Source organism: Protopterus annectens, chromosome 3.part1 (genome assembly GCF_019279795.1).
Source record: "Protopterus annectens isolate FY-2018-M chromosome 3.part1, PAN1.0, whole genome shotgun sequence".
Lineage (NCBI taxonomy): Eukaryota > Metazoa > Chordata > Ceratodontiformes > Protopteridae > Protopterus > Protopterus annectens.
The window spans coordinates 1,357,278,092-1,357,301,107 of NC_056732.1; the positions used below are offsets into that span (position 1 = coordinate 1,357,278,092).

Sequence of the window (23,016 nt, forward strand, 5' to 3'; positions counted from 1 at the left end):
CTTTGCTTTTTATAAAAAAGGCTGCACCAACGTGGTTAGCTTAGTAGTAAGCCATCTAATCCCATTATGGCTAAGGTGCAGCTTATCACAGCCAAACAATCTTCATCTATCAAACGTATCTTCTCAAACTGCTACCTCGGGTGTTTCATTATGGAAGCAAACCCTTTTAGTAATACTTGTAATTTGTCTTGCCACCTTGAACAATGTCTTATTGAGCAGTGGAACAGGGAAAACATCACTAATGATATTATCGTATTAAGTTCTGTTTCAAAAACCGCTTCACTAGTTTTTTCCAATATTGTTGTTTCCATAGACCACAAACACAACATCATATTTCTTTACATCTTTAAATAGCTGTTCTAGTCCTACTCAAATATTTCTTACAGTGTTTCCCCTAGACATGTGATTGTGATGTTTACCCTATCCAGCCTGGACAGAATATTCTGATGCCTCTTAATAAGGAGTCACCAGTTACTAGTATTCCAGAGTTAATTAATATAGCCTGGGTGTGGGTAATGCTGGATTATTTACCGTTGGCGTGGTTTGGTCGGTCAGCCGAGGACCGGACCAAAACAAAGACAGTAAGTAAATCCACCATTACCCACACCCAGTAGTTATTATAATGACATTATTTAAGAAAAGAAATAATTACTTTTCTTAAATAATGGCTGTCTGGTGTTCGTTCTGATGTACTGTGCATGCCTTGTTAAACTCATTTAACATAGTGAGAGATCTCCGATGTTAAAGGAGTTTAACATAAAAGCAACGGAGATCTATGTTAAACTCTTTTAACATCGGACCTTTTCGATTTACAACTGGCACGCTGGTTGGGCTGGCCAATCAGCGTGCACGTTTTAGAGGAGGCATTGTATAATGTATTATAACTGTCATTGCCAATCTGAATTACTTCCAGGCTACCCTCATTGCATTGCTGGAGATCACTATTTCTTATTTCTTTTGATTCATTAAAGCCCTTATTCTCCTTTTCCTAATCATCTCCCACGTTTCTTGTTCTGTCTCTTCCATATTCTCATCTCTTAAGCACCTTTTATTTCTAGCATGTGTACCTTCTGTAATCAGTATATAATTTGTAGCAGTGTTAGTGCTTTGTACTGTACCTATTTTGTCACCATTTTTATCTGCTTCTGTCATGTTATCTGTATATGTGCCGATTGTTTAACTGCTTTTATTGCGGCATTGAATTCCTACTTCTGTCATATTATCCTTAAATGTGCCGATTGTTTAACTGTTTTTATTGCTGCATTGAATTCCTATTTCTGTCATGTTATCTGTATATGTGCCCTGATTCACAACCTTCAACGAAGGTACTCCCATTCACGCATGTCTCCACACAGAAGACGCTTCAGCTGAGAATCGAACAGGACAACGTCTTACTGTGAGGCGACAACGCTACCGCAGCACCACCACCGCAGTTTTCTCCATCACTAAAACAACTATAAAATTGATATGTCTCTACTACTGAACAGTTACCTTTTGAAATTTAATAGCACAAAACCAAACTTAAGTAACTCTACCTTACTGTCCTATCTTGCCAACCTTGCTAAACAAGCTTAATATACAAATACACCAAAACATGTCTTTGTATCTTTGCATCACCATAAGCAGCAGCTCAAGGGGTTAATTAAGTACTCAGTCTCTCTCTCTCTCTGTAAGAACACATCCCTTTCTTCTTCCTTACAGCCTAGTGAACTCTTGCTTGTTTTAATAAGAAAATAAAGTAAAACAAGTATTTCAGTAAAATAAAAATAGTAATCTGTATAAGGGTAAGCAGTTATTGAAGCCCAGTCAGTCAGCTGTTCATCCCACCATCTGTCTTATCTCCCTTTATCCAATACCAACAGTATTCAGTGTGTTAATATTCTCTTCTTCAAAAAGCTTTTTTGCTGGAAAGGGGCTTAATTAAGAACTTGGTCTCCCCTCAACACATCTGGTGTATTTCCAGGAATTCATTCTGTTGTAATTCCTAATCTATTTTTCTTAGCAATTTTTCTCTTTACCATTTACCTGTCATGATGCCTCAGTAGGGCCAACAAGAATATCAGAGACATTACCCATCCTGCCCATGGACTGTTCACCTATTTATCTTCTGGTAAACGCTACTGCAGTACGATATGCAAAAACAGCCAGATACAACAAGAGTTTTTTTCTAGAGGCCACCAGACTACTAAACTCATACTAATGCAACTCTTTGCGAACTCTAAACTCTGAAAAGGCTGTTGGAATTTCCAACAGTCGTATCACTTATTTGTGTGCAATAACTTTTGTGCAATAATCCCACTGGGATTCCCTTAATTCATATTCTTATGCAATCCTAAATGTTACAGCAATCCTAAATGTGCAATAATGATTACTGTGAAAAGTTCCCCTTTCTGTGCAATTTTTATGTATAATTAAAGAGTCTAAGACAATAATGTGCCATGCATGTAGTAGCTGTTGTAATGCAGATTATCTATGTGTGAAAATCTCCCCACTTTGACAAGGAGTAACAAAATTTCGTTCAGTGATACACAAGTTGTATAATCTGAATGACAATAAAGTTTACTTTGACTTTGACTTTGAGTTGTTCCTCTCACCGCCTTTCAAAATGCTTACTCCAGGCCCTTGAACTACATTCTATATAGTAATGCCATCCTTCTGCTCACTCTAACTCACATATGACTATACCTTTTTACTTGGTCGTATTTGTCTTTCACCATGCCTTGTTAACAAATCTGTAATTTACATTTCATAGTGGACTACTATGCCTGTTACATCTCTTAGCCTCGTCAACTTCTGTACAATAAGTCTCACGTAAAATGTGTTCTCTAACTCTGATATAATATCAAACAGACTTGTGCTGCTAATTGGTTCTACTCCCAGATGTCATGAATTCCACATTTGCTACTTGTCCTTTCATCTGCCCCTTTTAACTAGCCTCTATCACACTTCAGTCATTCAGTTATTTGTTAAATTCAAAAAGATGTCTTCAGTATACAAAATGACATATGATCAATATTGCTTCAGGTACACACTGCATACTTAGGTCTGGACTGATATGTAAAACTCCTAGGTAATTATACAACTAGATTTCCAGTAATGTCTCAGTAAACAACAAAATGGATGACCTGGAGGCCTGGGTGTCATAAACAAAACCCTGACATAAGTGGATTAACTAAAACTTGATTAAATCCTGACTCCCCAGCAGTTGCTTTTTGGTCCTCTAAATTTTGAACACATAAGGCAGGCAAACGGAAGGTGAGGTCAATAAACATGACACATTTTCCCCTTACTTGTAGGTGCAGTGCTACAGACCTTTTCAGTCCACACATAATTATTTCTGATGTTAATATTGGATATTTATTACATGAAATATTATTGATGTATAACTGCATTTTTAAATTATCAGTAGAACAAATCTGTTAAAAGATGTTATTTTCTTTACAAATTCCAGACATAAAAATTAAATCCAGCATTAATGGATAACCTTAATATTAATCTTCTGGGATTATGTCATCATATCTTTAAGGAATTCTTTGCTGGTATTACCCTTATAAGGTTAATTTGCCTACCAGACTTAATAAGTGCATCAGTGACTACATTCACCTTGATCTTGTAACCACTAATTACTACTTGAAAACTATAAATGTTGAGGTGCTTTTACCTGTTCTGATTAACCATTTCCAACTAAGTTTTGGTTGTTAGCCAAAAGGCCTACAATCTTTCTTACCTGGCACATCCAGATTACTTCTTTCACATTAACTTTACCAAGACTGTTATTAATCTCAATGACTCAGACCTGGATTTTGCACATACTTGCTTCATTGAAATGCTTCTTATGCTGCAAGTTAAGTATTTCCCCACTTTCTCTAGTGGGCAAATCCCTTTGATGATGACTGAGTTAAGATCCCTATATTAACTGCATGCTGTAGCTTGGTAGGAAGGGAAAGGGACTGTAGATGCCTAGCTTTATTATTAATTTATTTATTGCATTATGGAATCAATGCAAAAATGTAGACACAGACATGAGGCAGTGTTCTCAGAGACTAGAAAAAAAGGAGCTATCTTATCAGTCCAAAGTATTTCTGGAAAGAAATAGAGTGATTTTCTGAGCAAACCTGAGCTGCAGCTAGCAAGCAAGCAAAAATCCAGTAACCAACTTACAATCATCCTTGGAGAATGGGTTTTGCTGCACATTGATTAGACATACTACTACTTACTTAGGACCCACTACATTGTCATATCCCTTTACTCCTTTTTTCAGTTTTAGGCATTTTACTAAACTTGTTCTACTTAATAAACTACCAACTTTACTTTATTCTAATAGTGAAGGACCACATCCTAGTTTCCTCAAAAATTTCCCCCTTACATTTCAAGTCACTCACTTACATCTTCAGTCAGAGCATTCCACCTGACTGTAAAGGTGGCTCTGATTCAGTCCAAAAAAACTTGTTCTGTCAAGAAAGGTGAATGCAAATGAATCCAAACCTGAGCGATTATATCATCAAGGACGGAGGTTGATCAAGCCTATTAGATGAATATGTACCTGATAATTAATTCTCACTTCTATTCACAAATACGAAAAGAATAAAGAAATTCTGCTGATAACTATTACTGATTCACCAGATATGGGTACCGCGGATGGCATGATATAGACCCACTTTCCTTAATTAAATAGAGTTATACCTGTGTTGTCTGTGATCTCAATAACTCCTACTTCTAGCTGCACCTGAACTGCAAAACTACTTACCTTGCAGTTAGAATGCAAGTAAGAGCAACAGAATTTAAACCACATGCTCTAACAAATAACAATATATTTTACTGGGTAATAAGTTTTACGAGGAGTTGAGTGGCAATGTGGTGATAGGTAAAGGACAAACTATCTTGGATAGATTTAGGAATGTATATTAGTTTAAGATTTGTATAAGAATTTAAACATTTAGTACTATTAAACTTCAATGGTTACACTCTCATGATATCAGACCGAGTTTCACTGTTGCACTACCTCGTAACCTTTCATTTCCAAACTCTTCCAGTTAGAGTGATTAAGTGGCTAGGCACAGATTTAGTTCTGGAAGAGCTTAGTGCTACTAAGTCAGGCTATGTTTTTGAAGCTACTAGAGAGGAAAAAATCTGGATGCTTAAATACAGCAAACTTTTCATAACAAATATGATAATATCTGGAGTACATCATAAAATGTAAAATGTGGACAATAAACTCATGGAACATGAGAGGATTGCAAGATAAAAAAAAAAGAAGCTATTGATGCACCTAATATTTAAGTTGAAGGCCAATATCTTTTTCATACAAAAAACCCATTATGTTAGAAGATGAATGGAGAGGAGAAACAAATAGGAAGTGGATAAAAATTGTCATTGCATCTGGAGACAGTTTGAACTCTGAGGGGGTAGCTATCATAGTTAAAAAATAATTTCAGGATCCTATATCTGAGTTTAAATCTGATATAAATGGTACATGGTGTCACTTCACAGCATCGAATCCTAGTTTATCGAAGCCAACTCTATTTCTGAATGTGTATGGTCCATGTTCGAAACAACAAATTGTATCTCTGAAGTCCATAAACTGCACTTTAAATTCCCAGACCACTATTTTAGAATTGGGGGAGACTAGAACACAGTGAAAGACACTATGTCTGATCGCACAAGTAAAGCAAACACACATAATCTCCAGGCATCACTCGCCCTCTCATCTCATATGTCCTTCTCTTTGACACTGTCTCCTTTGGAGAAAACTCAGAGAAAAACAATTATTATGCATACTATTCTAAATGTCATAACTCCTGGTCTCATTTACACTTCTTTTTACTTTCTGAAGAATTTGCAAGAGGGAAATTAAAATACGCTAGTGAACCCAGATACCTATTGGATCATTCTAAAATCATGATAAACATCAATTGGACATTTAAATTGTCGTCAGTCAATTACAACAGATGCAATTGGTCCCTAAATAATAACATACTTTTTAAACCTGAAGTGGTTAAAGAAATATCTGACATCTTAACAGAACTAGACAACAACCTTATTAACATTGACATTCCTGTTGATATACAATGGGCAGCATGTAAGGCAACAGTTAGAGGCTTCCTAATTCAAAAATCCTCCTCCTTCACAAAAGTAAGGAAGGGAAAAGGAGAATAAACTAATAAATAAACTCAAAGACCTAGAAAGGAAATTGCAGACAACTCATTGCCCTGAGTTGGAAAAGCAAATAAGCAAAGTACAAAAAGAATTATTTGATCTACACCAACAAAGTTTCTCATTACAAGAACTAAAATACATAGTGAGATATTCTGAAGGGGCACAAATCCCATCTAGAATGCTTGCAAGAATAGTAGACAACAAACAAGAAGCCTCTAGAATAACTCTCCTAAAATATCAGGATAAGATATTCAAAACTGACAGACAAATTATAGAAATATTTAAAAAATCTATACAGAAATGTATAATACGAACACCCAATGAACTTCTAGATATGTAATTGAAAAATTCTTAAGTAATCTTAAATTCCCTAAGATCAACACTACCCAAGCAAGTCTCCTATCAGCCCCATTTAAACAGCAAGAGATAATTGAGGTCATCAAGAACTTAAAAACAGGCAAAGCACCAGGCCCAGATGGGTACACATCAGACTTTTATAAGACATTTAACTTAAAACTCTCCTCTATACTTTTAAAAGCGTTTAACCACATTCGAATTAATGAGATAACTGATCTTCATATGAACAGCTCAAAAACAATACTGATTCCAAAAAATAGAGTTGACAGAGCTAATCCACATAATTATAGACTGATTGCCCTGATGAATGTGGATATCACAATTCTAGCCTCTCTCCTTGCAGAAAGACTTAAGAAGATTATGCCATCAATTATTTCTCTGGACCAATCTGGATTTATGGTTAATAGGCATACATGGGACAATACCTTAACCCTAGACTTCATGATTCAACTTATTAAGAAGGATAGGAATCCAAGATATACCTTAGTTCTAGATGCTTGCAAAGCATTTTATAGGGTTAGCTGGAACTTTCTGTTCTCATCCCTTTCACATTTTGATATCCCAAAAATACTTCATCAACCTAATAGAAACTTTATATAATAATTCCCATACAAGCCTTTATATTAATAGAACCCTATCAAGCCCCATCAAAATAACTAATGGAAAAAGACAGGGATGTCCACTCCCGCCACTTTTATTTAACTTTTACATAGAGCCTTTCTTCCTCCTCATCTCACAATGGACTTTAAATTCAATTCCCAGAATCTTAAATTCCAAAATAAAACTATATGCATTCGCGGACGACTTAAAAATCTACTTTGAACTCCCAACTACAGATCTTAAGAAAGTTGTGTCATCAATAAATGAATATTCAGAAGTTCCAAATTACCAAATCAACTAAAGAAAGTCACATATATTTCCCATTAACCCCTTGAATCACAGGGAAAGCTACTTTCCAGATTCCCCTTTAAACAGTCTACTCCATTAAATATCTCAGAATATCATATGAACATAACCACTTATCTATGCTACTAAAAAATGTTTTTAAATTTATGGACTAATATTATGCAAGACCTAAATAGATGGAAAGTATTAAAAATATCTACGATGTCAAAAGCAGCAATCATCAGAATGAATATTTTACCAAAATTACTATATCACTTTAATGCTACAGTCTCAGTGAACCCAAATCACTTCTTTCATAAAATAAATAAGGAACTAGCCATATTTATTTGGTATCCTAAATCAGTTTGAATCAACTATTTAAAATTAATGTGTCCCAAAGACAAAGGGGGACTGAGCTTACCAGACATCCAGCTTTACTATAAAACTATCAATGTGATCAGACTTACTTTAATCTCAAATTTCTCAAAGTACAGTGAAAATTGCTCTCCGACATGGGTTAGGATATGGCATCAACATGTGCTGTGCAGTAACATTAACTCAAAATCCATATTCTTTATAAATCCAGCTAATATTAGGAACCTCAAATTAAATAGTACTTTAATGCTTAGTGTCAAGAATTTTCAGGAATGGATGAAAACCCTAAAACCTGATAAGGTCCTAGCTCTCCTTCAACCTATCCATTTAAATCCAAACATCAAAATCAACAACAAAATGTTAAATCTGTCAGAATATCCATTATCAAGGAATGTGCAGTGTGGGACATTTATAAACACGAAGACAGAACCTCACAAAAACTACATGAAGCTTTAAAGGTTAATAAAAAGTACAACATCATATTAAGACAGATTAGGGAGATCCTCCCAGCAACAATTAAGGACTCACATATAAATGAGAATGATTTAAATAGACTCTTAGACATTTTAGAAAGCCTATCCAGTAAAAAGAAAGCAATATCTAATACCTATAAACTTATTAATTCCATTACATATGAGGACTCATTACTATACTCTATAACTATTGGGACAACAGAGGAAGCAAAATCTCTGAAGAACAGAAACTTAAAGCTATAAACCTCACTGTCAATCTTTGTCCATTAAAAAAAACTAGTTTACACTCAACTAATGATTAACAATAACGTGTATTACACTCCCATGATTCTGAATAAATTTAATTCTAAATCCTCACCATCATGTACATGCTGTTCCTATCCCCAAACTCATCTCCTACACGTTTTATGGTTCGGCAAATACTCACAAAATTTGTGGGGCACTCTTAAGATATAATTAGATGGGATACCATAAATCAGCCCTATACTGGGAACTAGCAATTTTCCACATTACGGACTTAAATCTTACCAGACTGCAAATGCATACTTTAATCACTGTATGATCACTTGTTAAACTGTATATAACCAAAAAGTGGTTAGATCGAACCAAACCTACATGGAAGGGTTTCAGAAATATGGCCACAACATATATATCCTTTCAAAGATTAATTATAATGAATGTTAAGAAATGGCTCTATTACCAGAAACTTTGGAAGCTACTCTTTGAAAATATTCTATCCACCTGACAATGGTTTAGTCTTGATGTACTTTTACTACTATGGAACGGTTGATTTAAATATGCCCTCTCTTTAATACTGTTATGGACGTAACGTAAGATTACTACATCTTAGAACTATAAAGTCAGGATCAAATTGTTTGCTTGTTCCTCATTTCCTCACTCTTATCTTAGTAGAACTGTTGTAGATAGTGTATATCATTTTAGAATGAGTATAGTATTATAGATCAACTTATTTTTGCAATATTTGTAACTCTTGTGTAACCAGTATTGTTATCTCATTTCACATGTTTTTCTTTCTGTATTTGTATCTGATGCACAAGTTAATAAATTGTTATTGAGAAAAAAACTTGTTCTTTCCATCACATAATAGTAAAATCTTTCTATTTTGCCAAATTTAGTTAAAGTGTTTGAGAAAGCTATTTCAAACCAAGTTGTCCTGCCCACCTATGTTAAATATATCAGATAGAAAAGAAAATGTTAACATATGAAAGAACGGATTTAGGACTGGCCACAGTACCACAACAGCTTTGTCATTATTCAGTGATCATACATTCCAAGTTATGGATGACTAAAGCTTACTAGTACCATTTTATTGATGTTACTGAAGCTTTCAACATGGCCATCCATCCACTACTTGTACAGGTATATCAAACTGCTGGTATACCTGATGAAGCATACAAATCATTCATCAGATATGTCTGTAGCATATTGGTGGTCATTAGAATAGCTAGCTGTTGTTATGTTTCAAGGAAAATCAACTCTGGCATACCTAAGAGCCAGAACAATGTTCCCTGCTGTTCCCCCTTTCTCATAAATTTAGTTTTCCAAGATCTTACTTTTAATATGCTTATTTATGCTGATGACATGCTCATCACTTGATATACTTCTTATGATCAAGTAAAGGAAACACTGCAACAAGGCTTTGCAGAACTGGTATGCTGGGTTACATCTAAATTTCTTACTATGAGCCCAAGTAAAATAAAATCCATGCTTTCTGAAACCTAATAAGCTAAGATCAGTACTGAAAGCATGGTGTGCTACTATTAGGTTTATTGATCAGAAAAAATAACAATACATTAACAATGTAAATGAAGAACCAGTAAAAAAAATGTACAAATATTTACAGAAATGACTGAAAAACATTGGTCACTCACCACTGTTGTAAAAATTTTAAAATCTTCTCTTTACCACATATTTCTATATACAATTACATATGTATTCATAGGTTCATAGGTTCATAGGAGGGTACTAGGCTATTGGCCCTAGGGCCTATATAAGCCTAGCCAAAAATGTACCCTGGTTTTCGCCACCCAAGAAAATTATTTTCCTGTGCCCCTGTCGAGCAGAGCCACAGAAGTGATCCCCGGGGTGAATTTCCTATCTCCCATCCAATCATCAAGATTTTTCTTGAAGAGTGCTAATGAGGAGCTCTGTTTGACATAGATAGGTAGTCTGTTCCAGAGTATGGGAAGTCTCCGGGACAGGAATCTATCCCTCCAGCATGTTCTGTTTATTGTGGTGATAAGGTTTAGGTCCCTAGTGCGTGTACCTCGGAGGGATTGGGATTTATTTAAGTGGAGCATGTCCAACAGCTTTGGGTTTGACATAGCTTTGTATGTTAGGCAGAGATTGCCTCTGAGTAGGCGATATGTGACGGAGTAAAGCTGGAGTTTTTTGAGACAGTCTGCGTAGGGCATCTGTTTGAGGCCAGTAATCCTCTTTGTGAGGTATTTCTGTGGCCTTTTCAGTTGTTGTAGATGTCTTGTGAGGTACATACCAAAAGGAGCATTGTACTCTATAATGGGTCTAATGAGTGATGAGTAGAGGGGAACAATGACCTCTTTTTTTCTGGATGAAAAGCCTTTTGTGATGAGGTGAGCCATGTAGAAGGATTTCCTGACCATTGTGGCGATGTGATTATCAAAGGAGAGACTACTGTCCATCTGTGTCCCAAGGTCTCATCACATTTTTGGCGTTAAGTAGACTACCAGCTTTGTGGTAGTTCATGGGTACAGAGTTTTTACCAAAGGGGATGACAATACTCTTTTTGGCATTGAGCTTCAGGCCATGGCTTTGACACCAGGCATCTGTCTCAGTGAGGCCCTTTTGTAGTATGTCCACATTGTTAGAAGTTTTGATTATGGCTCCTAGTTTGCAGTCATCTGCAAACTTTGTTAGCCAAAGACCTTCTGTGTTAGCCTGTACTTCAGAGAAGTAGATACTAAACAGGAGAGGACCCAGGACTGAACCCTGTGGTACTCCACTTGTCACTGGTCTGAAGTCGGATTTGGAGTCTGCTACTTTCACAGTGTGGGTTCTGTTTGTGAGCCAGTTGGCAACCCATCTTGTGACATAGGGATTTATACCTAGTTTAGTGAGCATATCTGTAATTCCAGAGTGGGAGATGGTGTTGAAAGCCTTGGCGAGATCTAGATAAGCTGTGTGAACCACCTTACCTTCATCTATGGCTTTGGTGACTGCTTCAAAGAAGTCAATCAGGTTTAGGAGACATGATCTGCCTTTTACAAATCCGAACTGGGTAGGGTCCAGAATTTGGAGATTACCAATGTCTTTGTTTATGAGTTCCATGATGATACGTTCCATGGCCTTGCAGACCAGGCTCATCAGGCTAATGGGGGTGTAGTTCCCGGGGTCCGTCGTGGCTCCCTTTGTGGAGTGGGATAACCATCATGCTGTGCCATTCAGTGGGCACAAAACCTGAGGTGAGGCTATGACTGAACATGGTACTTAGGTAGGGTGCCAGTTCATTCTGTAGCTCATGTAGAACGCAGCCTGGGATATTGTCAGGTCCCATAGATGCTGTGTTCTTGGCTTTGGAGAGTGTGTTTTTTACCTGTGCAGCCGTGATTACAGGAACTTTGCATTCTTCCAGTATAGAGATGGGCCCTCTAGGGGGTGAGAGGGGGTAAAGTTAGCACTGAACCTATCTGCCAGAATGTTGGCAATATCAGTTGGTTCTGTATATTTAGTGCCATTGTGCTGTAACTCAGAGCAGATCTGAGTGTTGCCATTGAGATTCTTGACATAGCTATAGAATGCTTTGTGGTTGTCTTTAGAGTCAGTGGCAATTTTGTTTTCATAACTAGCTTTGGAGGATTTTATAAGGGATCTCAGCTTCTTACTCAGGTTAACCAGGGTGTTCCTCCAGTCATGGGATTTTACTCTTTTTTGCAACAGTTTCTTTCTTCTGTTGTAGAGTTTGTTTATGGCAGAGGACCACCAGATCGGCTTCCTTTTTTTTGGAGGATAGCATCTTGGTTCTATTAGGGATAGCATGATCCATGCACTATTGTAAGTGCTTATAAAGTGCATTTGTGTAGGATTCAGCAGTCGTAACTCTATTGTCCGTCTGCATGGGTGTCATGAAGTTTGCCACTGCTGTCTTAAGAAGTGTGAAGTTGGCTTTGGAGAAGTTTTTTACAGTGGTTTCCCTAATTAGGGGTGGGGCGGGATGTGGATGTCTAGGGTGATTAGCTTGTGGTCGGATCTGACCAACGAGGAATTGACCTCTGGTGTGGAACACCGGTTGCTGATTTTGGTAATGACCAGGTCTAGAATATTACTGTCCGTGGTGGGGGTGTGAATAAGTTGATCCAAGGTGTTGGAATTTATGAATTCCAGAAAATGTTGAGCAAAAGAGTTGGTACATGAGTAGTTTTCCCAGTTAATGGTGGGGTAGTTGAAATTGCCCATTATTAGGGTGTTAGGTTGTACCCTAATACTTTCCAGTGTATTAAAAATGAGGAGTGGGAATCCTGGGGCATGGTGGGGGGTCTGCAGCAAGCTACAATTTGGATTGCGGTCTTGCCCAGAGTTAGTTGCATTTGGATAATCTCAGATGCATTATGCTGTTCAACTAGCCTGGAGGTGTGGATTTCCTTAATGAATATGGACACGCCTCCACCTTTAGTGCTTCGTTCTGGGTTAGGTGGCCGAATGGTGTTGGTATGAATTATAGCCTGGTAATGCAGGGGTGCTCTCTGGAGCTTTGAACCAGGTCTCTGTCACTGCACAGATGTCGATGTTCTCCATTTTAAGAAGTACTTCAAGTGAGTGCATTTTGAGGTTTAGACTTCTAGCATTGAGTAGCATTACCCTCAGATTTTGCCTGCTTGTACCTGTTACGGTGGTGAATTGGTCATTTGAACCTTGCCTAAAAAGGCACTATAGGGGTGGCAAGAGCCTTAGCCAGTATCCAGAATCCCAAGGGTGACAGGTGCAAGCCATCTCTGGCAAAGCATCATGGTCTGTCGATCATGTCGTCCCAGGCAGACAAAATACTGGATCCCCTTAGAATGACACCAGAAACTTAGCCAATTGTTGAAGTCAATCATTTTGTCCTTGTACTGTGGCATCATTCTGGGTGATGGCAGGATGCTACTCAGGGCCAGGGTCATACCTGCCTGGGCTACAAGATCGGAGAGCTCCTCAATGTCTCTTTTCATGTAGTCCAGGGAGGTACATCTCAGGTCATTCACACCAACATGGACAATGACAGTGTCATATTTGTACTTGTTGTGGAGTGACCTGAGTGCGTGCATTATGTGGTGGATCCTGGCACCTGACAGGCAGCTGACAGTAACTTTCTTCTTGTTTAGCCTGGTGAGTGGAACATCAGTGTGCCTGACTATAGAGTCAACTATGACTAGAGTGTTGGGTACGTTGTTATGGCTTATGGGTTGTGGTTGAGTGGCACACTGAGTTTGTGGGCTTTGTGTCATTTCAGTTGTGTTGGGGGGTGGAGTTTGCTTGTGTTTCTGCTTTGGAGGTCCCTAATGCTTGGGCAGGTTTTTACTGAGAGCCTCCGCGAATGTAGGTGTGTCTTTTGTGTTTCTATGCTAAAGCACTACAACCCCTCTTCTGTATATGAAATCAGTAATATTTCATTAATGCCCCATTGCTTTTTTTCTGAGTTAAGGTCTCATATGCAGTCTTAACCCACTGTGTAGCCACAATACTCTCTATATGGAAAACTTATGGGAAGACCCCACTCTCAGACGGTATGTGATTCACAATACAATACCATCTGTATACAGGCTTGTCTTAATGAGGTAGTCTATAAAATTCTAACTGCTTTTACTGAGATTGTATTCTCAGCACACTGATCTCCCTTCTAAGCTGTTACATTATGAAGCATTCAGAGCTGAACAGCAAATCAGCAATATAGTAAAAAATATATTTCATAATGGAAAGAAACATATCAGCAACAGAGGTCCACATGGTATAGACAACCTTGTAATGAGCCACATATTTCCACAAACCCATATAGTGATGTTAACAATCTCCCCCTCATTGGGAAAACACGGTAGTGACCTCGGCTCTACCGTTATATCAAAGAGTGAAAACATTTTTACGTGTCCCTTCTAGCCATAATGGTGGAACAGAACATAGCTTAGTAGGATAAAATATACTTTGCTAAGTAGAGATAGTCCCTCTAGTGAAGAGTATGAGTGTACATCGTACACCTTTGTGAGCACCATGTATACCTGCACACCATTCAGGAAAGATGACAGGGCTCAGCATGTCACTCTTTGTTGCTATGCTCCATGTCTATAAATCACAGCAGTGATTGGCAGCATATTAAACATAGTGTACAGACTGCATTTATGCAACCGCACCTTATTATTAGGAATACCCTGGATTCTGTTTTGCATATTTTCCTCATACCTGAGGCTGGAAATGAGATAGTGTACAATGTATCATTGTAAACAAGTTTACTAATTACATAATCATAGATTCATAGAGTAGTACTAGGCTAACTGCCCTTGTGGGCCATTTTAAGCGTGGCCAATTACCCCATGTGAAAATCAAACCCTGCAACTTGTGTCTGTAAGGTAAACACCTTATCCATTATGTCAACTTCCCACCCCTTATGCCAACCTCCCACCCCTTATGCCAACCTCTCACCCCATCATCATTAAGGACAAAATGTCTACATGCACATTTAACTTTAGTTTCTTAAGACCATGTTATCTGCATTCTGCTTTTTCACCCCTAATGTGTGATTAGATTCCACTTCAATTTGTAAATTCCAATGACAGAAGCTCTATGAAGAAACATTAGTGAAGAAAGTGAGCAATACTGATATGTCCTCTTAAAATGTATTCTCATACTTTTCCCTATAAATGTAAATAACAAACCCTTAATGCTGGGAGTAATCTCACTAACATATATATATATATAACTTTAACATATACAGCATTTGATGCAAAAACTGTGTTACTTCTGCAATTACTTCTGTTGATAAGCATTACCCCTTTCTTGAAGCTGAAAACTTCTGACTTGACTTCATGAAAGACAGAACCCACAATGCCTCACTACCTGGATTAGCTTCTATTTTTCTGCTTGCTAAATGTAGCAACAGGGGTATTTTATATCACAGTAGTACAATTTGTCATCTATGTCTTAGAGGGTAAAAACTGCAAAAAAAGCCTTACCAAGCTAGTCTTCACTGTGTAATACCTTAAATCCCCTGCAGAGGAAGCCCATGGGATATTGAAATGGTCACTTAAGGACATGTTTCAGCTGCATGACTTCTGATTGCATGTGGCTTTTTACTTTTTATGTCTTAACGGGTAATTCAGGCCATGTCTTACAGAAGGAACATAGTACACTGAAAATTAAAATGCGATGATTTATTAGTGAAACCATAATGTAAGTAAGTAGATGTTCCAGTAAGTATGGTGTTTTATAATTACCCAGAATGCCTTGCGGGTGTATTTAATTCTTTGCCATTAACTAACTTGACATCATTTTGTGGGTGCTGCAGCACAACAAGTTGTCAATTGCTGAGAGTAGGGTAAAACACTTTAAATTCTTTAATAGTCCACAAACAAACAGTATAGGCAAGCGCTTTTGCAGTTGCCTTCTTCCTCAGAGCTTAATACAAGGACAATTAATCAAGATGCATTTATACATTACTACAGCCAATGATACCGATTTAGTTAATGAGGCAAATTCCTTTTCCTAAGAACAGGTTTTAAAGACACGGCACTGTTCAGACCTGGAGGGGCATATGCTTTAAAATCAATTATCCACCTGAGTTCCACACATTCTGTTTCATTACTCACATGACCTTCTCTTAAATTTTGTAAGATTTTTTGTAGCACTAAGAATTTAAAACTATGGTTGTCTCCTGCTTCTAAGACATGCTTCACCAGTGCATTAGTCAGTTTCTTATTACGTATATCATTGAGATGTTCCAGTACTCTCTCCTTCAACATATGATTAGTTTTTCCAACATAGAAACATTCACATAGTTTACATTTAGCCATATATACTATGATTCTAGTGGAACAATCTGCGTAGAATGAGAGTTCTATAGACTCCTTAGAAATGGGATGCATCACTAGGAAAAATAGTATACTACATCATACTAGTATACATCCTAGTCATACTACTAGGAATGTAGTTAAGAATCAGGTACTAAGATGTAGGAAACTGCATACAGATGCAGAATCCCTAAGGGAAGCTTTGAATGGACTTACATCTGACCTTATGGACAGGGGCTATAAAGCTGAGGAAATAAAAAAGGGTATGGAAAAGGTTGATAAACTGGATAGAACAAAAACCAGACCATATTATTCAGAACAAACTTCCATTGAAGAAGGGAGAGGAATAACATCTAGTATGAAGGTGAAGAATAGGATGTGTCTGACTTATTTAGCAGGGGTTAGTAGAGTTTGTGAGGTAGTGAAAAGAAACTGGCCCATCTTGTTAGTAGATCCTAAAATAAGCGTGGTAATAGACTCTACCCTTAGGTTTAGTTTTAAAAACTGTAAAAACCTGAAGCAGCGACTTTGTTACAAGCAGAATAGACGCAAGGAACATCTTGTATCACAACGCAGGGGAACTCATGCTTGTAGAGCTTGCAAAGCCTGCCCTAGTATTTGACCAGTTTGTATGGTGATGCATCCCATTTCTAAGGAGTCTATAGAACTCTCATTCTATGCAGATTGTTCCACTAGAAACATAGTATATATGGCCAAATGTAAAGTATGTGAATGTTTCTATGTTGGAAAAACTAATCGTATGTTGAAGGAGAGAGTACTGGAACATCTCAATGATATACGTAATAAGAAACTGACTAATGCACTGGTGAAGCATGTCTTAGAAGCAGGAGACAACCATAGTTTTAAATTTTTAGTGCTACAAAAAATCTTAGAAACTTTAAGAGAAGGTCATGTGAGTAATGAAACAGAATGTGTGGAACTCAGGTGGATAATTGATTTTAAAGCATATGCCCCTCCAGGTCTGAACAGTGCCGTCTCTTTAAAACCTGTTCTTAGGAAAAGGAATTTGCCTCATTAACTAAATTGGTATCATTGACTGTAGTAATGTATAAATGCATCTTGATTAATTGTCTTTGTATTAAGGTCTGAGGAAGCAGGCAACTGTGAAAGCGCTTACCTATCCTGTTTGTTTGTGGACTATTAAAGAATTTAAAGTGTTTTACCCTACTCTCAGCAATTGACAACTTTTTTTACTGCAGCATATACTTTTTTGGTTTGTCTGATACCAGTGACACTCTATATTTTTTATCATTTTGTGGGTGTAGACGTGCTGAAAAATCTGAGTTGACAGTGAAACTAAAACATCAAGAATTATGCAATAATCTTTGTTCTGTTTTCAGATCACCTGAAGACCTAACATCAGGAGTATATGCAGAGATAAAATTAACTGTAAAACACAGATGTACGGGAAATCTAGCAATACACTTTAATAATAACCCATATTTTTTTACTGATTCTAGCATCCTTTGTACTCTTGACCTCCATTCTGAACTATGCCTGCAGTATCTGCCTTACAATTAATTTCAGGGAATCATATTCTATGCATCACTTTCAACAGAATGCTGCATGATAAGCATGCTCTTAGGAAGGTACAGTACCATGTCCCTGTGTATGAGTACAAGGAGCTGTTAGTCCGCTATTTCCCGTGGTCCAGTGGTGCAAGGTTTGAGTCTCTCAGCCTCCAACTGTGTGACTTTGCGCAAGTCAGTAAACAAGACACTGCTCCCGGGTTGAGTCTAAAAAGGTTCATGGAGATAAGTGCTCTACCCCAGAAAACAAAATATATATAAATATAAATGCATCTGTTATCTGCCTCACCTTAGCAAAATGCTGCCTGATCTTTACTGATTAATAAGTTTATTCTGGGTATAAGGGAAATTAGGATATCCCTGTACATGACCTAAAAATCTAGGTTTATAACTGAAACTGTCTGCATAAAGTGACCCACTTTGGTGGGTTGCATCATTTTACAACTGAAGTGATTGTAAACTTCAATGAGGTTGGTAAATAATACATTATGGTACACCTGAAGCAACTTCCGCTGAACTGTACACATTTTTTCATGTATTTCCAATGAAGTGCAGGCATCCATTTATCCTTCCATATATCTTTTACAATTGTTGGATTATTAATTTCCTCTACTGGATTTTTAAGCCATTATTATTTCTTTTCACCTCTCCTTAGTTAAACTAGGGAGGTTTTAGGTCCCCAGATAGATTGTACACTATATATAGTGAAGCATTTGGTACAGCACTGAGTGTTCTTCAAAATGATTCTGGAGCTTTTCTTTTATTTGCATTGAATGTACTCACTTGTTTTTGTATCTACTGGTATCAAAGCATTTGTTCCGAAATATTACTTTACATCCTTTTTATCATTTTAGTGCACATTATAACCACATTTTGTATACAGCATGTGCATATGTTGAAGAAATTGTATCCTTTTTCTCACCTTAAACTTCTTCTCAGTAAATAGTGCTTATTTCTCTGGTACAGTTACATTAGTTCTACCTCCATCCCCTATTTTATCCAATCTCCTGTGTGCTTTTTTATCTAGTATTCACTTTTATTTAATTTATTTATTTTTTAATATACTTTAGAGTCCATCCATCACATTCCCGTTTATATGGTCTTTCTTGAGCTGCTTCCTTATCTTTCTGGAATTCTATCACTATTTGTAGGTCTTGTGCAATTACTGGGTCATTGTCTATGAACTGATGGGTTCATAAATAAGTACTGGACTAGCTGCCCTTGTGGGCCATAGTAAGCCTATCCAGTTTCCCTTTTTGGTGCTTGAATTAACCGTAATAATAATATAATATAATAATTATATTACCATAATAATGTATTACCCCTAGTGAGAATAACTGGGATCATACCATTAATAAATTAAGAGCACCCATGCATGGGATAAAGAATTTAGGAGCTGCATCTGTCAGTTAGTAGAACAGGGGGTGGTCCTAGGGTAAATTTTCTATTACCCATCCATAGATACCAGTTGCACTTGAATATGGACAATGATGGGTGTCTGTTCCATAGCAGCAGTATCCCCTGCAAGATAAACTAAACTGTTCTGTTGATGTTGCAGAAGAGGTTTAGATCCCTAGACTGAATATTTCTGGTGCCGTTTGACTTGCTAATGTGCAGTAGGTCCATCAGTACTGGGCCAGAGGATGTCTTGATTGTCAGACGCAGGTCATATTTCTTATGGAATTTCATTCTTTATATTAGATTTCATCGCTGCTTTGTAATGATCTAAATGCATATAAATTTCTATTCATGTATCTCTCAACTCATTAGTAACAATATGCATCACCTGGCCTATTTCCACTAGTTGCTAGTATCTCCATGATCATATCAAGGCACTTTTGGAGCTTACCTCTTCATAAAAGTGACTTAAAAATTAATGACAGACAAAGTGTGGAAGTACAGAGCAAGATAAACAAAATGAGAGTAAAATGTTTATTTTAATAAGCTGCAGTGAAGATATTAACCACTGTATGCCCCTTGTTATGCATGTGAAGCTTTAAGATAGCCACCCTTGCCAAATCAAATTTTCCTGTGATACATGTTATACCTGAATGGGTGAAACAACTGCTTCTTTTGGTAATGGAAGGGGGGTAATATTCAGATAAGGATGAAAAGACCCATGAGGAACAAGTCAAACTTTTTAGTGAAGAGAGAGAGCTACTACTACCAGTATTATTAATTATTATGATTGTGAGGGTGATATGTAAATGGAAAACCTGCCAGTGTCAGGAATAAAATGCATGCAGTCATTTATAATAATCATATTGAGGAAAGACATATTGTTACACAAAATGTCAGGATTAAATGTTTTTAATGTCTTTTACAACTTACCCGGTGTTTGGCTAACTCAATTTCACAAGACTGAAGGTCAAGGCTGAGCTGTTGTGAGTTTTGCAGTAGCTCTGCAGTGTGGGATAGCCAGGCCAAAAGTTCATCCAAGGTGTTCTGGAACTGACCCAGTCCAAGCAGCGCAGATTCCAACTGATGCTGTAGAACAGAAATAAATGATCAAGCATCATGAGCTATAAATTTACTTACCTCTGTAACATAATCTAGCACTATAGCACAGATAACAGACCTGCACTGGAGACAAAGAATGTTAAATATCACATTATATTTGTAATCACTCCTTCAAAAGATGAACAAAATTTCTCTCAGATAGGAGCCAGAAGAGCTATTAATATAAACACAATGAAATTACTGAATAAGAAAAGCAACTATTACTAGGCCTCTATTGGCCACAGAAATGCATCATTCTCACATTGTCTAATCTAAGAAGAGGATATACAAATGCCGAAGTAGTCAGGAGGAAGTGAGCACAAAAAATCAAGCAACAGAAATCAGCTCTTGTAAGGTAAAAAATCCAGTTATGAGTCTTTTTTGTGAGAGGTCCCTCAGCACTGCAGCTAGAGCAGCAGCTACTCTGTGCAACCCTCAGTTGGAACCATTTTGGCAGGGTGGGAAGGGAACTCAGTTCTGTAACAGGTAGAAAATGGATCAGCCTGACCTCCCCTTCTGACAGTACTCCCCTGTATATGGTAGGAAGAAGTAGTGGGTGAGATGACCCAAGTCATATCAACATCATATATACTGGTTGCACTAGGCTACTTTATCTAAGCACTATTCCCACTGGACATGCTGGGCTGATGTCATTGGAGGTCATGTAATGGGGTTTCCAAGGGGCCCATTCCCATCTAAATGGAGGTACATTTCTCACATCACCCACCTCCATTACTCATTGCACTGAAACTGCATGACTCCCGTATTAACACTAACAGTCCCATAGTTCAGTTGAGTGGCCAGCATGCCCCCACACACCCTCCCCTGATGAAAGATGCAGATGCTAATCATTGTCGTTCCCATTCCCCCACCGCCACACTAGCTCCAGCAGGTGCCAGAGAAGCAATCTGAACTTGGGTTAACTGGGTCATAGTCAGGCTTTATTCTTATATGCCAACGGCTCTGTATGTCAGTTGATTCTTGTTGCATCTGAGATACCCATAACCATCTTTATGAGTAAGTCTAGAAGCATATTATCAAGAAAATGGTAATTATTGCTGGCAGTGGAAAATTAGTTAATTATGGCTGCTAAACACTATGATGTCAATGAGCATTTATTACAATTACTGTAATATGCCAGCATTTCCTGACTTGCAAGAAAAATGTGCATCTAAGTACATAGAATATGTAATTATCAATAAATAAGGCTTATACGTAGTGCTGCTAATTATGGCAAATCACAAATTAAAAAGAGCAAAACAACAAAGTCATGATATCTGGATGTGTAGGTTTCACTCACTTTAGTTTCATTCATTATAGAAAACCAAATTAGGCCTTTATGTACTTGCTTAGCTATACTTTAGAAGACATGCAAGTCTTAAGGCAAACAAAGATGAGGGTTTTAAGGCGATATGTTCTGACATGAAAAGGTAGAACAAAAAGATGTGAGGCAGGACTCTGATTTGTGACTGAGCTTGCAGTAATATATGTTGATTTCAGAAATTAAATAATACCCAGATATTAATGGGTATGTAATAATGCTCATTATTCTTGGATTATCTATAGCTTTACTTATTTATGTTTATAACTTGCTATAATCACACACAAATTAGGAGTTTGCAAGAAGAATGCTGTGACAGCATTAATACCTGCTAAGGAAGCTCAGTACAAGATCCAGGATTCATCTTTAGGCTAGACGGTTACATTTTTATTGAACAAAATAGTACCATGCTGAGCAGTGATGATTCTGGAAACATGAATGGGGGGAAACAGTATTTAAAGGCAGTTTATTCTAAATATTTACACTGTAAGTATACAGTTAGGGAAATGGACTGAAATAACTAATTAGATACAGTGGTTTTAATGCATGATTTCTGTAAGGGTTTAAGCTATACCGCAAAAAAGAAAATATTTGCAAATGCATCAAATACAAAACTGATTATAACAAGCACGATAAGTTTGTTTGTGTCTTTCAGCTTTTCCCGGTTAGGGGTCGCCACAGCGGAACTCTGGTCCGCTAATGATTGGTAGTTGATTTTTATGTGCCGAGTTACCAGCCCTGATGCACAACCTTCAACGAAGGTACGCCCATTCACGCATATCTCCCCGCAGAAGACGCTCTAGCTGAGAATCGAACCGGACAGCGGCTTACTGTGAGGTGACAACGCTACCGCAGCAAGTACGATAAGTAATGAAGTTAAAATGAAGCAAGTAGATAGATGGTCCATTTTATTACTTTCAGTTTTAGAGTGTCACGTCTTAGATGGTCTGTTGGGTTCCTGTCAGTTTTAGTGTTACCTCTTTGTTGGAGCAGAGGGTTAAGATTGTAAGATGTTCATAGGTTCATAGATTAGTACTAAGCTAACTGCCCTTGCAAGCCATTTTAAGCCTAGCCAATTATCCCTTGTGAGATTCAAACCCTGCACCTTGTGTTTGTAAGGCAAACACCTTAACCATTAGGCCACCCTCCCTGTAATTCCTATAGTAAAGGGTCTGATTCCCTCAGCTCTCCCTTTCCTACTGTGTGACTTTGAGTAAGTCACTTAAACAGCCATTGCTCCAGGGTTGTCCCTGAAAAGTGCTCACTGGTTAATAAGTGGGTATCATTAGTTTTCTGTGTGTGCAACAAGATGTGAAATACAGAATGATAAAGGATAGGAATTAATGACCAGTGGAGAGATACATAGTCCA

General features: G+C 37.5%; 1 protein-coding gene across 1 annotated transcript in view; it reads right to left on the minus strand.

The window, feature by feature from the left end:
• LOC122797773 (microtubule-actin cross-linking factor 1-like) overlaps window positions 1-23,016 on the minus strand; it is an 899,011-nt gene that overhangs the window by 431,028 nt on the left and 444,967 nt on the right. The window contains exon 18 of the mRNA XM_044066295.1: window positions 20,158-20,313. Within this exon, the coding sequence (XP_043922230.1) occupies window positions 20,158-20,313 (156 nt within the window). The remainder of the gene's footprint in view (window positions 1-20,157; window positions 20,314-23,016) is intronic.